This window comes from Oratosquilla oratoria, chromosome 7 (assembly GCF_046742065.1).
Source record: "Oratosquilla oratoria isolate Oo_2021 chromosome 7, ASM4674206v1, whole genome shotgun sequence".
Classification (NCBI taxonomy): domain Eukaryota; kingdom Metazoa; phylum Arthropoda; class Malacostraca; order Stomatopoda; family Squillidae; genus Oratosquilla; species Oratosquilla oratoria.
In genome coordinates this window covers 23,411,160-23,425,403 of record NC_134783.1, presented here as the reverse complement: position 1 = coordinate 23,425,403, position 14,244 = coordinate 23,411,160, and the positions used below count along the sequence as shown (strand labels likewise).

Sequence of the window (14,244 nt, the reverse complement as noted above, 5' to 3'; positions counted from 1 at the left end):
CCAATGGAATGCATTAATTGATATTTATTAAGATTTGTCTAATAGGAATTAACAATAATACTCCTCCCAATTTGTGCTTTTCAGATGAGTAATAGAAAGCAGCCCTCAGGGGCGCAAAATCGCAAATGCAAAGCAGAACAAGCAAAGGCAGTAGCAAAATCTGTATAACTTTTTCTCAATCTCAACTCATCGATGGCAGGTTTTGGTCAGTATCATGAAAGACTTAACCATCAAACCTTTAAGTGAGACCAGGTGGGAAAGTCGGATTGATGCTCTTAAACCCCTCAGATATCATCTTGCTGACATATATGATGCTTTACTTGAAACTTATGAAGACACAAACCTTAAAGGGTCATCTGGAAGTTCGACCCGGGTTGAAGCCAAGGAGTTAGCTGATGCTGTTTCCAAATATGAGTTTGTTGTTTCACTTGTCACATAGTATAACATCCTGTTTGAAGTCAATATTACCAGCAAGCATCTTCAAGATAAAGATGCTGATTTAAATTCATCTACCAAACAGTTGGAAGCAACAAAAAGCTACCTTCTGAGCTGTAGATGTGATGATGGTTTTAAAAAAGTTCTGGTTGATGCTACAGAGGTGGCTCAAGATTTGGAAATAGAGCCACAAATTGAGAAAAAACAATCACGAAAACGGCGAAAGAAGCGTCTATTTGATTATGAAGCATGTGAGGAATCACTAGAAGACCCCAGCGAAACGTTTAAAGTAGAATCTTATCATAGCGTTCTTGAGATGGCCATACAGTCAGTAGAAGAAAGATTTCACCAGCTACATTCCTACAAAGCAATATTTGGCTTCTTATATGACATCCATGGAATAAAAAATGCACCAAACGCAGATATTCTTCATGACTGCCAAAATTTAGAAAAGTCATTAACACACAATGGGCATCACGACATTGATGCAAGAGACCTATGCTCAGAGCTCAAGGCAGTATCAAGGCGCTTGACGAAACCCATGCTCACACAAGCAGCACTTTGCTTTATATTTGAGCAAAAACTGCAAGATAGTGTACCAAATGTTGTGATTGCCCTCAGAATATTATTAAATTTGCCAGTATCCGTTGCAAGTGGAGAACGCAGCTTCTCTAAACTGAAGCTAATTAAAACTTACTTGCGCTCAACAATGCTGCAGCAAAGGCTTGTTGGTTTAGCTACTATATCAATAGAGAATGTGGAAGCTTCTAACTTGGATCTTGCTAAATTAGTGGAAAAATTCGCCAGTCTAAAAGCTAGGAAAGTGGAATTGTAATTTTTGTTGAAGTGTGTCATGGAAACCAATAGTTTTTTTTTTATTGTAGCCTACATAATTTCATTTCCAACAATGTGTTGCACAATTTTTTTTTTCTAAACTTAGTATTGGATGGTTGATGTATTACAATACAGAATATATTGCTATAAAATGGCTCTTTTTGTTACCATCAACTATAATTGATACAAAATTTAACCAAAAATTATTGTCCCCGAGCCACTGGCCCTGGGTGAACTTTCAAGGAGAGGACCCAAGGGGCATAATTTTTCAGCTTCGCCTAGGGCAGTGGTTCTTAACCTTTTTTGGCAGCGACCCAAAATTTTGCACAAATGAAGCATCGCGACCCAAGCCTACATAGATATACGAATTGTCTTTATAAGTAATATGGTTATGCTTCTAAAAGCGGTTTTTATTTATTTTTTATTTAATCATGGTCTGCTTAGAATCCTAAAACTAGGCATCATGTATTTTGATTATTACAGTATATAATTATAATAAATTTGTAGTGGGAAAATAATTATTTTCTGCAAACCCTTAGCGACCCAATAAAATGGCTTGGCTTGGCATCAAAAACTCTCGGGCCATTCACCATCACGCACAAACAGATTTTTTTAAGCAGGCGTACTAGTACGTACGCACACACACAAGCGCGACCAACGCACACACATACACACACACACACACACACACACACACACACACACACACACACACACACACACACACACACACACACACACACACACACACACACACACACACACACACACACACACACACACACACACCCACGCACACACACACACCCACACACACAAACACACAGACACACACACACACACACACACACACACATATATATATATATATATACACATACACACACGCACGCACGCACACACACACACACACACACACACACACACACACACACACACACACACACACACACACACACACACACAACAACAACAACAACCATGAACACACGCACGCAGACACACAGACACATACACACACACACACACACACACACACACACACACACACACACACACACACACACACACACACACACACACACACACACACACACACACACACACACACACACACACACACACACACACACACCACACACACACACACACACACACACACACACACACACACACACACACACACACACACACACACACACACACACACACACACACACACACACACACACACACACACACATAGAATGTGGAGTTAAACAGTGGTCCGTGTGAACACCAGTACTTGGTATTTTGATGACATGATAGGTAATTTTACCAGTTGTCCTAACCTCTGCTGATAATGCAGAAATGCAGAAATCACAAGAAAATTGAGCAGGTTGCTACAAGAAGATATGGTTAGAGTATTAGAATATAATCGGAGGTGTAGAGATGAATATCAATGTGAGGAAATGGATGCCATTGGAAATTGGTGCAAGTAACAATAGGCCGTCACTGCTCTATAGAACGAGTAATGCTTTTATCACGAAAACAAAAGGAGCAACATATTTGGGGCTGATGGTAAATGAAAATTTGCCATGGAAGGAAAACATCAGAAAGACCGCTCGGAAAACGTATAGTTAATTGAAAAACAGCAGAGTAGTCCACTACAAGGACAAATATTTGAAGAAGATTATTGAAAACTTTCAGTGGGATTGTCGACATAATATGAGGATAAGGGCATATTAACTAACATCACCACTAGCAAGGAAGAAGTAGTCAAACATATTGATAGACTTAAAGCTACAAAATCCCCGGGTCCAGGTGATTTTTCCCTAGGGTGCTAAGAAAGTGTAAAATTGAAACCTGCGACCAATTAACGGAAGTATTTGATAAGTCGGTAGACATTAGATTCGTGCTTATTTCTTGGGAGCAGGCAAACGTTGTTCCTGTTCTCAAAAAATTGTGAAAAATCGTTTATGTATAACTACAGACCAATCACTGTGACGTTGGTTTTAGTTAGAATTCTAGAATCAAAAATAGCTAATAGAACTAGAGATCACATCGAGAGACAAATCTTGATTCGTGACTCACGGCATGGTTTTACCAAAGGTAGGTCATCTGTAAATATATAATTTTTTTTTTACACTTTTTTTCCCTCCCCGCAGACCGACCTCGCCCAACCAGTTAACGGCTATGCGCGACTTAGGCCTCCACGGTATCCCCCCCCCCCAGCCTCCTCCTCCTCCCTCTCTCCCTTGTGGGCCTAGATGTGTCATATATAAGCCGCGGTGCTGTGCCACCATCGGTATCACTTCCAGAGATTTCTTCCTCGAAGCTCTCTCTCCTTTTGCTCCCAAAATGGTAAGCGAGTCTTTTCGTGCACAGCTGAAAGAGAGTGATATATATCGTTGTGTGTGCTTATATGTGTACATGTTCACATGTGTGTGTGATTTATCTTGGTCTTTTGGATCACGTATTGGACTCGTGATCGACAGATATTTCCCCCCCGGAAGAGAGCTCAGAGCTCGTATGTCCGATCTATGAACTTACACACACACATATCTCCAACTCCCCGCCCACGAGAGTTGGGGTAACGACTCGAAGCGCAGCGAGACTGAAAAAAAAAAAAAAAAAAAAAATTGATCCTGGCCTCGAACCAGGTACCGCCGATAACTCGGCATCGAACACCTGACTCTCAACCGATTACGCCTCCGAGAAACATGATATTAAGTGTGTGTGTATTTATATATTTTTTATTTTACGGGAAGGAGAGATATCGTCGTGTGTACTTATATGTGTACACGTTCACATATGTGTGTGTGTGTGTGTGTGTGTGTGTGTGTGTGTGTGTGTGTGTGTGTGTGTGTGTGTGTGTGTGTGTGTGTGTGTGTGTGTGTGTATTTTACGGGAAGGGGAGATATCGTCGTGTGTGTTTATATGTGTACACGTTCACATGTGCGTGTGTGTGTGTATTTGCAGGGGAACGATGAAAAGTAACATTTGGCTTAATTCCTCTTTGGTTTGAGCCACAACCCTTAATGGTACAATAAGCCATATTGTCAAGATCTATATATACCGGTATATATAGATCTTCATTGTCAGAATATAACTAATTGCGTGGAGCGGTGCGGGCGGAGGCAGCGACATGCCCGTACAACGAACCAACATCAACTAACAGCGACGGGACGCGCGAACCCCACTTTGAGCAGCCAGGTGATGTCACGGGCCCGCTGCGCCAACTCTCTCGAAATTCGGTCGGAAGTGGTTAGACCTGGTATATATAGATCTTGGACAGTACCATCTCCGACTCAGAAATTGCGATACCAGGTTATAGTATTGTGCATATTGATAGAAAGAGGACTGGAGGAGGGGTATGTACTTTCATTCACAATGATATAGCATTCAACCCCTGCACAGACCTTATGAGTAACGAGTGCATCGAAGCTGTGTGGATAGAAATACTGTTACCTAAATCACATTCCATCTTATATGGGGTCTGTTACAAACCGCAGAAAGAGATGTCTTTCTATAGCACATTAGAAACTACCTGTTTCAATGAATTATTATCCTAGGTGATTTTAATACGAATCTGGAGAGTACAAACAATAACCATATTGAGGCAATGAGGGACTTGATAGAATATCATGGCCTGATACAACTGATTGACGAGCCTACTAGAATAACAGGCACTTCCTGGTCTATCTTAGATCTTATCCTGGTATCCGATTGTAAATAGTGACCACATGCTCATGTATTGTACTAGGAAATATAGGAAAACGACTTACAATAAGCATAACACAGTAAAGCTTCGTTCCATGAGGCATTACTCACGGTAACATTTTGTAGATGAACTGGGTAGGACAAACCAATCGCTAGTACTAAATTGTTCTGGTGTTTATGAGGCTTGGTCTAATTTTAAGTACACATTTCTTACTATTATTTCAGAGTAGCGCCTCTCAAAGAAATATGAATAAAACAGAGGACAGAACCATGGATGGCAAACGAAGTACTGGGCTTGATTAGAGATAGAGACAGATTTATTGCAAGATTTAAGAAAAGTAGAAAACAGAAGGACTATAATGGCTATCTATACTATAAGAATAAGGTAAAATATTGGAAGGAAAAATTCAAAGATGATAATTGTACTAATGTAAGGACAGGAATTTTGAAGGGATATTATTTTTGGAATTTCGTTTTTTATTTTTGGAATTTCGTGACGGTTTTACTCAACCAAGAAGCAAAGTAGAAAATAGAGCCTTAATAGACCATGAATTTATTCTATTCTATGTCTGCCTATCAAGATGTGTTGGCAAAGAGCCTTACTATAATCATTGAAGAAAAACATACAATAGGAGATAGCTACAAATATATTTCAGCTGATTTTGGTTCAACTAAGCTTCGAGACGACATTAGAATGTTCTCGAACATAGCGGGCGCACCGTAGCTCCGCCCACCCGTGACGTCACTAACACGTTCGGACAGAGGAGTAAACTAAGGCCATTAATTTTAAGAGTAATAGGAAAAATTCCCAACTTTCAGTTCAGGATTCCACTAGAGAAATAATTTAGGGAGAGATTGTAGCAGCTAGGGGCTGTGTTGAGAAGCGAAATGAAGTTTTACGAAATAATACAACAGGGAGGTTAGTAGTTTACCCATAGATACGAACACATAGCCGTCTCATTTTTTTTTGTGCGCAGCTAAAATTTTAATCTGATGCCAAAAACTATCCCGATAACAGGTATGGGTACGTTCTGTAAGATTAATGAAAATAAATGTCAATATGTGAGTTAAATGATATAGTGCAGATATAGTAGGTAGATAGTTATTATTATTATTAAGTTTTGAATCTGATGCCAAAAACTATCCCGATAACAGGTATGGGAAAAAAAAGGGTTTAAGGGAGTGTACTCCACAAACACTGCGTGGAAGGAGTTAGACGGTATCACGCATATATACATTAGCTATGAGAGTGTAATCCTTAGAGTACAATTCTGTCTGTGATCGTTCTCTAATAAGAATACGGGGTTGAAGGTAGACACAATATTGTAAGTAGACTTATACAGTGACCGGAAGGTTGGAGCGTAAATAACTACGTTTTTCCACGTGCCTGTGACCTTACTTATGATGCCCATAAGCAAAAAAAACTGTGTTATTAAATATCTCGCATACCCATATATTTTTCATATTGTAAGGATCAATAGATTGTCTAGTTGGAGAAAACCACAATATACTTTTGTATTTTCTTACTATATTTTTGCTTCAGTGTAATAATTAACACATAGAAAACCTTCACTTATATTCTTTTACTACCCCCACTTGGGCATAGGCATTTTCGCTACCCAGAACCAACCCCGAACGACCTGAGGAAAGGGGACGGAGTCAGACGTGAATAACAAGGAGCAGTTTCCATTTATGGTCAGATATATCCATATAGACGATTGGGTGGTGGCAGCGTATACCTTGATTTCTTATTTCCCAAATCGTTCATATGTGGGTATCTCTGATCACTCCCATTGGAGGTGCTCTTGGTTAAACACTAATCAATCGACGGCACCACACTAACATGGTAAAAAACACGATCCAAAGAAACTTTGGCAAACTCTGATGAACCTAGAAGCTCACACTAAGCCTAGTAACAAAGCAGACAGGATAGGACTCATGATAAACGACGAACTTTACTCTGACAAGAACACCATAGCTAACCACTACAACTCCTTTTTCACAACCATAGCCACTAAACTAGTAATATCCCTCCCAACGGGTTCTGGGAAGTTTGGGCTAGGGTACGTTCAGGAGTACTATAAAGATAAAACCACAAAATGTTTCGAACTACATCAGACCACCAAATAGGAGGGGTTTAGATTACTGGCTAACATAAATGCCAATAAGGCTACAGAGTTAGACAAATTCCTGCGAGGTTTGTTAAGGATAGGGTCACAATTATAACACCTCCAATAATTCACATAATCAATTTGTCAATCAGTTCAGGATTTATCCCAAACGACATGAAAAGGGCTTGGGTAACACCTGTTTATAAGAAAAACGCAAAGACTGAGGCAGGAAACTACAGGCCTGTGTTATTTCCAAAGTTTTGGAACGTATCGTATACAATCAGTTAGATGTCTACCTCAGGGAACGTAATGTACTATACGTAGAGATGCAACCCCCCCCCAAAAAAAAAAAAAATGGATATTTTCGTTTTTTTTTTTTTTTGTATATTTTGTTTTGAAATAGCTCAGCAAGAAAAAGCACCATATTACAATAATTTTTCTATGTTAGAATGCCAAATAAGTCACTATACCCCTCAATTAAGGTTTTCTATGGTGTTAGGGTACTTCCATTTTCTGTGGTTTCATGTTTTGATATATTTTATTTATTTTACAATGTACAGTTGCCCCACTTACTTTTGGTACAGTTTTAAAAATGTTTCGGACAGGAATAGCAACTCGCCCGGTTTTCTTTTTTTATTACATTTTCGTGTCTGTTCATTTACATACTTTGTTTTTTCTTTCTTTTTCTTTGGTAGATAGTAATTACCTTAAAAATGTGACAAACAGCGAAATACTCAAAATGGTGTAGCAGACGACACATTTTTCTTGACTTACTAATGACATCTATCACTCTTATTTGACAAGTAATACGATTAATGTACGTTGCACAGGAGAGAGAGAGAGAGAGAGAGAGAGAGAGAGGGAGAGAGAGAGAGAGAGAGAGAGGGGGGGAGAGAGAGAGAACGCAGAAATCCGTTGACGTAGTGGTCGATGGTAGACTAACAACCAGTTTCAAGCTGTCAGTGGTATTGAGTGCAGTGACAAACTAATCAAAATTAACTCGTGTACTTATAAGTTATTATCAAATCAATTATTTTCATTTATTTATTCAGTAGAGGGCTTGTGATCCAATTATGTTATAGTGTGATGCAAAAAAAAAAATATATCTCGGTTTTTTTATAAAAAAAAATTGTTTTTATGAGTTGTTGTTTTTTAATCTCGTCTAAATTTGTTCAGATATTAAATATTTAGTATATAAAAACAGGTGCAAGTATGTTATTCATCCCTCCACATATGTGCATCTATCTTATTCAAAGAGGCATTAGACAGAGTATAAAAATAAACAAGTAATTGACAATATAAAGTCATTGTCAGATGCTGGAAGCCTGCAACAAGTGTAGATACTGCATATGGACCAGTATGGCTATTGGCTGGCTACCTTACAAAATTTACCTTTTATCTTAGCATACTCTTCAAAGATTAAACACTCCAATTTCCCATAGTGACCCTGGACGTTGCCTAAACACAGATCCGCCACTTGGACAGTGGAAAAGGGGTTAACATAGTAATGGGGGGAAACTGTTGTACTCCCCGCCACCCATCAAGGCTCAGAGCTTACTTTCTACCTGACTTTTTGCTCACTATCCCTTAACTTTAACCTACAATCATACATAACATAATTGGATCACAAGCCCTCTGCTGAATAAATAAATGAAAATAATTGATTTAATAATAGGGTTATAACATAACTTATAAGTATACGAGTTAGTTTTGGTTAGTTTGTCACTGCACTCAACACCACTCACAGCTTGAAGCTGGTTGATAGTCTACCTCTGCAACGTATATTAATCGTATTACTTGTCAAATAAGAGTGATAGATGTCATTAGTAAGTCAAGAAAAATGTGTCGTCTGCTACACCATTTTGAGTATTTCGCTGTTTGTCACATTTTTAAGGTAGTTACTATTTAGAAAAGAAAAGAAAAGAAATGAAAAAATAAAGCATGTAAATGAACAGACACGAAAATGTATTAAAAAAGAATGCGGGCGAGTTGCTATTCTTGTCCGAAACATTTTTAAGAATGTGCCAAAACTAAGTGGGGCAACTGTACATTGTAAAATAAATAAAACATATCAAAACATGAAACCACAGAAAGTGAAAGTGCCCTAACACCATAGAAAACCTTACTTGAGGGGTATATTGATTCATTTGATATTCTAACATAGAAAAATTAATGTAATATGGTTATTTTCCTTGCTGAGTTATTTTAAAACAAAATATATAAAAAAATGAAAATATCCATGTTTAAAAAAAAAAAAAAAAAATTGCAAAAAAAAAAAAATGTTGAAGAACACATTTTTTTTTCTTGAAAGTTATATGAGCTTTTCTGTGGATGATGCAAAATTGCTGAAAAAAGTGAACACTAAAGAAGATTATGAGTCACTACAGAGTGATCTCAATAAAGTATGGGAATGGAGTAGGAAGTGGGAGATGGAATTCAATATTAAGAAGTGTATTATAATGGAATTTGGAAAAAGCAAAAAAAAAGAAGTGGGATTATATAACTTGGGAGAAGAAATGAAAAAAGTAGAAAATGAGAACGAGCGGGGAGTCATTATTATAAATAATATATCCACTGAGAAACATATCAACAAAAATTTTGGAGAAACTTTTGATGTAATAAGAACAATCAAAGTGGCATTTACATACCTGGATGAAGAAATGGTGAAGAAAATACTAGTCACTTTGATAAGACCAAGATTGGAATATGCAGCGACGACGTGGTCACCAAGTACAAAAAAAATGTATAACAAAACTTGAAAGAATACAAAGAGCAATTACAAAATTGGCACCAACACTCTCAGAACTATCATATGAAGAGAGACTAGCAAAGCCTGAGCTACAGACATTAGAGCAAAGAAGAGAGAGAGGAGACTTGATAACTATTTATAGAATCATGAAAGGCATAGAAACTATTGATAGAGAGGATCTAAAAAAAATGGGATAGTAGAAATACAAGAGGACACGGAAAGAAAATCAAGAAAGACCGTTATAGAAGAGATCTGAAAAAGAACAGCTTTCCCCACGGAGTAATAGCCATTTGGAACAAGTTAGATGAGAAAGTGGTGTATGCAAAAACAATACACGAAATTAAAAACAGTCTAGATAAAATGGGATATAAAGAAGGGACACCACGAGCATAGCTCCCCTACCCGTAAAATACAACTATTTAAATACACAAACACACACACACACACACACACACACACACACACACACACACACACACACACACACACACACACACACACACACACACACACACACACACACACACACACACACACACACACACATATATATATATATATATATATATATATATATATATATATATATATATATATATATATATATATACATTTATACATATCTACTAATCAACTCGGCCGCTGCCTACCTCGATCTGGGGTCCATCAGAATGCTAGGCCACGCGCTATCAATCACACAAGTGAGTATACGAAAGAGCCAGAACCTGGTATTTACTTGCCTCGTAGGAATGAAAGTGACTTCCAACTACTGTTCGATAATTTCAGTTTCACCCAACTGCTGTGCGGTGCTTGGAAGAGTGGGCAACGATGGGTTGTCCACTACGTTCCATCTCCATGCAGTCGAGACGCTAACGAACGTCTCGACATCAGGGACTCACTTTCAGAACTGCAAAATGATACTGGAATACACATAACCGAGCTCAACAATTAGATACATAATGGATCAATTACAATAGGAAGGAGGTACCGAGAAATCGGTAGAGGTTGTAGATGCTCTGGTGGATTTTAATCCAAACCTAGGAGAGCAAGTAAAACGTATGACGGCGATGACTGCTGCGCAATGTGGGGAAGAAAGATACTGCACCTGGCCACTAGGCTGGGTCGGGTTGGCGCTTTTGTATTTGAAGTGTCGTCGGCTCGCAGTGCAGCGAGCCTGAATATTTCAGCTCTAAACGAGACTCAAACTCGCATCACTGAAACAGAGGTCAACCGTGGTAACACGCCATAAAGGAGTGTGTGTGTACATATGTTTGTGTGTCTACGTTTGTGTTTTTGTGTTCGTATTTGTACCTGATTGTGTATGCATGTGTGTGTACTTGTGTTTGTGTGTGTATGTGTTTGTGTTTGCATGTGTGTATGTCTGTACGTACGTGTGTGTGTGTGTGTGTGTGTGTGTGTGTTTGTGTGTGTGTGTGTGTGTGTGTGTGTGTGTGTGTGTGTGTGTGTGTGTGTGTGTGTGTGTGTGTGTGTGTGTGTGTGTGTGTGTGTGTGTGTGTGTGTGTGTGTGTGTGTGTGTGTGTGTGTGTGTGTGTGTGTGTGTGTGTGTGTGTGTGTGTGTGTGTGTGTGTATGTGTGTGTGTGTGTGTGTGTGTGTGTGTGTGTGTGTGTGTGTGTGTGTGTGTGTGTGTGTGTGTGTCCTGATTGTGTGTGTGTTTGTGTGTTTGTTTGTGTTCGTGTGTGCGTGCGTGTGTGCGTGTGTGTTTGTGTGGTTGTCAACCTTGTATATGTTCTTTTATAGTGTAACGCTGAGAGATATGATCCTTAAATCCAGTACCCACACAAAAAGTAGCACCAGTCATTGCAAGGAAATCTCAGAAGCTCCGTACCCTTATGGGCCTTGATGTGTCATATATAAGCCGCGGTGCTATGCGAGTATCGGTATCACTTCCAGAGGTTTCCTCCTCGACGCTCTCTCTCCTTTTGCTCCCAAAATGGTAAGCGAGTCTTTTCGTCCATAGCTGAAAGAGAGAGTGACGTGGCGCGATACATCAATAGAGACGTCGGGAGGGTCCTTCCGTCGCTCTCCCTGCCTCCCAATTAATACTATCATTTCCTTTCTGCAGAAGACTGTGGTGGCACTGGCAGCCCTGTCCCTCTTGGCTGCGATGGCCTAAGCCAACGGAGGCTTTGGCTTTGGCCCTGGCGGTGGAGACTTCGGAGATGTCAGTCATGGCGCTGGAGGCTTCGGAGACGTCGGCGTCGGTGGCGGCAGTTTTGGAGGCGTCGGTCACGGCGGCCAAGGAGGGGGTCTAGAGATCAGGAGGGGCATCCTCGACCGCCCTTTCACTCAGCGAGTAGGTGGCGGCGTCGTCGGAGGTGGAGTCTCTGGCTTCGGTGGTCCTGGTGTTGGAGATGGTTTCTGAGGATCCGGAGGTGGACACGAGGTGACCAGCGGAGGAGGGGGCTCTACGCCTAATGAACTCCAAAGCCATCGTTACAGACAAGCTGTGAAACGTCGCCGCATGGCATTCATTCAACATACATTGTTTCCATGACACCCCAAACAGCTTTCGAACAGATGCCAATAAAAATGGGTCATCCTTTTGTGTGAACGTTTTCTTTCTGCTCAAAATTCCAAGAATTCTGAGTTCGAACTTATGCATATGTACTGTATATGCCCTCATTCACCATCACGCACAAACAGATAAGCAGGCGTACTAGTGCCTACGCACACACACAAGCGCGACCAACGCACACACATACACACACACACACACGCAGACACACACACACACCCACACACACACACCCCTACACACAAACACACACACACACACACACACACACACACACACACACACACACACACACACACACACACACACACACACACACACACACACACAACAACAACAACAACAACAACCATACTCACACGCACGCACGCATATACGCACATATACTTATACACACACACACACACACAGACACACACAGACACACACACACACACACACACACACACACACACACACACACACACACACACACAAGAACAACAACAATAACAACAACAACAACAACAAAAACAACCATACAAACACGAACGCACGTATATACGCACACACACACACACACACACACACACACACACACACACACACACACACACACACACACACACACACACACACACACACACACTCACGCACACACACACACACACACACACACACACACACACACACACACACACGCACGCACACACACACACACACACACACACACACACACACACACACACACACACACACACACACACACACACACACACACACACTCACATTATGTGGAGTTCAACAGTGGTCCGTGTTAACACCAGTACTTGGTATTTTGATGACATGATAGGTAATTTGATAATGCAGAAATCACAAGAAAATTGAGCAGGTTGCTACAAGAAGATCTTGTTCGAGTATAGGAATGGAATCGGAGGTGTAGAGATCAATTTTATCATGAAGAAATGGATGCCATTGGAAATTGGTGCAAATAACAATGGGTCATCAATGTTCTATAGAACGAGTAATGCTGTTATCACGAAAACAAAAGGAGCAACATGTTTGGGGCTGATGGTAAATGAAAATTTGCCATGAAAGGTAATAATCAGAAAGACCACATGGAAAACGTATAGTTAATTGAAAAACAACAGAGTAGTCCACTCCAAGGACAAATGTTTGAAGAAGATTATTGAAAACTTTCTCAGTGGAATTGTCGACATACTATGAGGATAAGGGTATGTTAACTAACATTACCATTAGCAAGGAAGAAGTAGTCAAACATATTGATAGACTTATAACTACAAAATCCCTAGGTAAAGGCGATATTTTTCCCTGGGGTGCTAAGAAAGTGTAAAATTGAAACCTGCGACCAATTAACGGAAGTATTTGATAAGTCGGTAGACATTAGATACGTGCTTATTACTTGGGGGTAGGCAAACGTTGTTCCTGTTCTCAAAAAGGGTGAAAAATCCTTTATGCACAACTACAGACCAATCATTGAGACGTCGGTTTTAGTTAGAATTCTAGAATCAAAAATAGCTAATAGAATTAGAGATCACATCGAGAGACAAATTTTGATTCGTGACTCACGGCATTGTTTCACCAAAGGTAGTTCATCTGTAAATATATAATCTATCTTTTTACAGTAATGGCGTCAGATAACCATGGCGTAATGGCGTCAGATAACCATGGTGGTTGCGATGTTATTTACCTTGACTTTAATAAAAGCCTTCGACAAGGTGCCCCACCACAGACTAGTAAAGTCAAAGCCCATGGCACAGGAAGAAAAACGTTTAACTGGATTAGAGCATAGATCAGTGGCAGAAAACAGCGGACTACCATTAACGGTGTAAGATTCAATTGGGGGAGTGTTAGTAGTGATTATCCGTAGGGATCG

General features: G+C 39.9%; 2 protein-coding genes across 2 annotated transcripts in view; one reads left to right on the top strand and one right to left on the bottom strand.

Moving 5' to 3' along the window:
- Positions 1 to 214: 214 nt before the first annotated feature.
- On the top strand, positions 215 to 12,105 carry LOC143026770 (zinc finger MYM-type protein 1-like). Its single transcript, XM_076187541.1, has 4 exons — positions 215 to 414; positions 472 to 1,266; positions 2,618 to 2,746; positions 11,916 to 12,105. Exons 1-4 carry the CDS (start codon positions 215 to 217, stop codon positions 12,103 to 12,105), a joined length of 1,314 nt encoding a protein of 437 aa, XP_076043656.1.
- Positions 12,102 to 14,244, bottom strand: part of LOC143026769 (uncharacterized) — a 10,711-nt gene continuing 8,568 nt past the window's right edge. The window contains exon 4 of the mRNA XM_076187540.1: positions 12,102 to 12,297. Within this exon, the coding sequence (XP_076043655.1) occupies positions 12,102 to 12,297 (196 nt within the window). The remainder of the gene's footprint in view (positions 12,298 to 14,244) is intronic.

Excerpts from the sequence above, each read along its gene's own strand:
- LOC143026770 (XM_076187541.1), top strand. The coding sequence starts at position 215 with ATGAAAGACTTAACCATCAAACCTTTAAGTGAGACCAGGTGGGAAAGT. Across the intron at positions 1,267-2,617 it reads AAAGCTAGGAAAGTGGAATT|AAATGCAGAAATCACAAGAA; the intron begins GTAATTTTTGTT and ends CTGATAATGCAG. Across the intron at positions 2,747-11,915 it reads GCCATTGGAAATTGGTGCAA|AAGACTGTGGTGGCACTGGC; the intron begins GTAACAATAGGC and ends TCCTTTCTGCAG.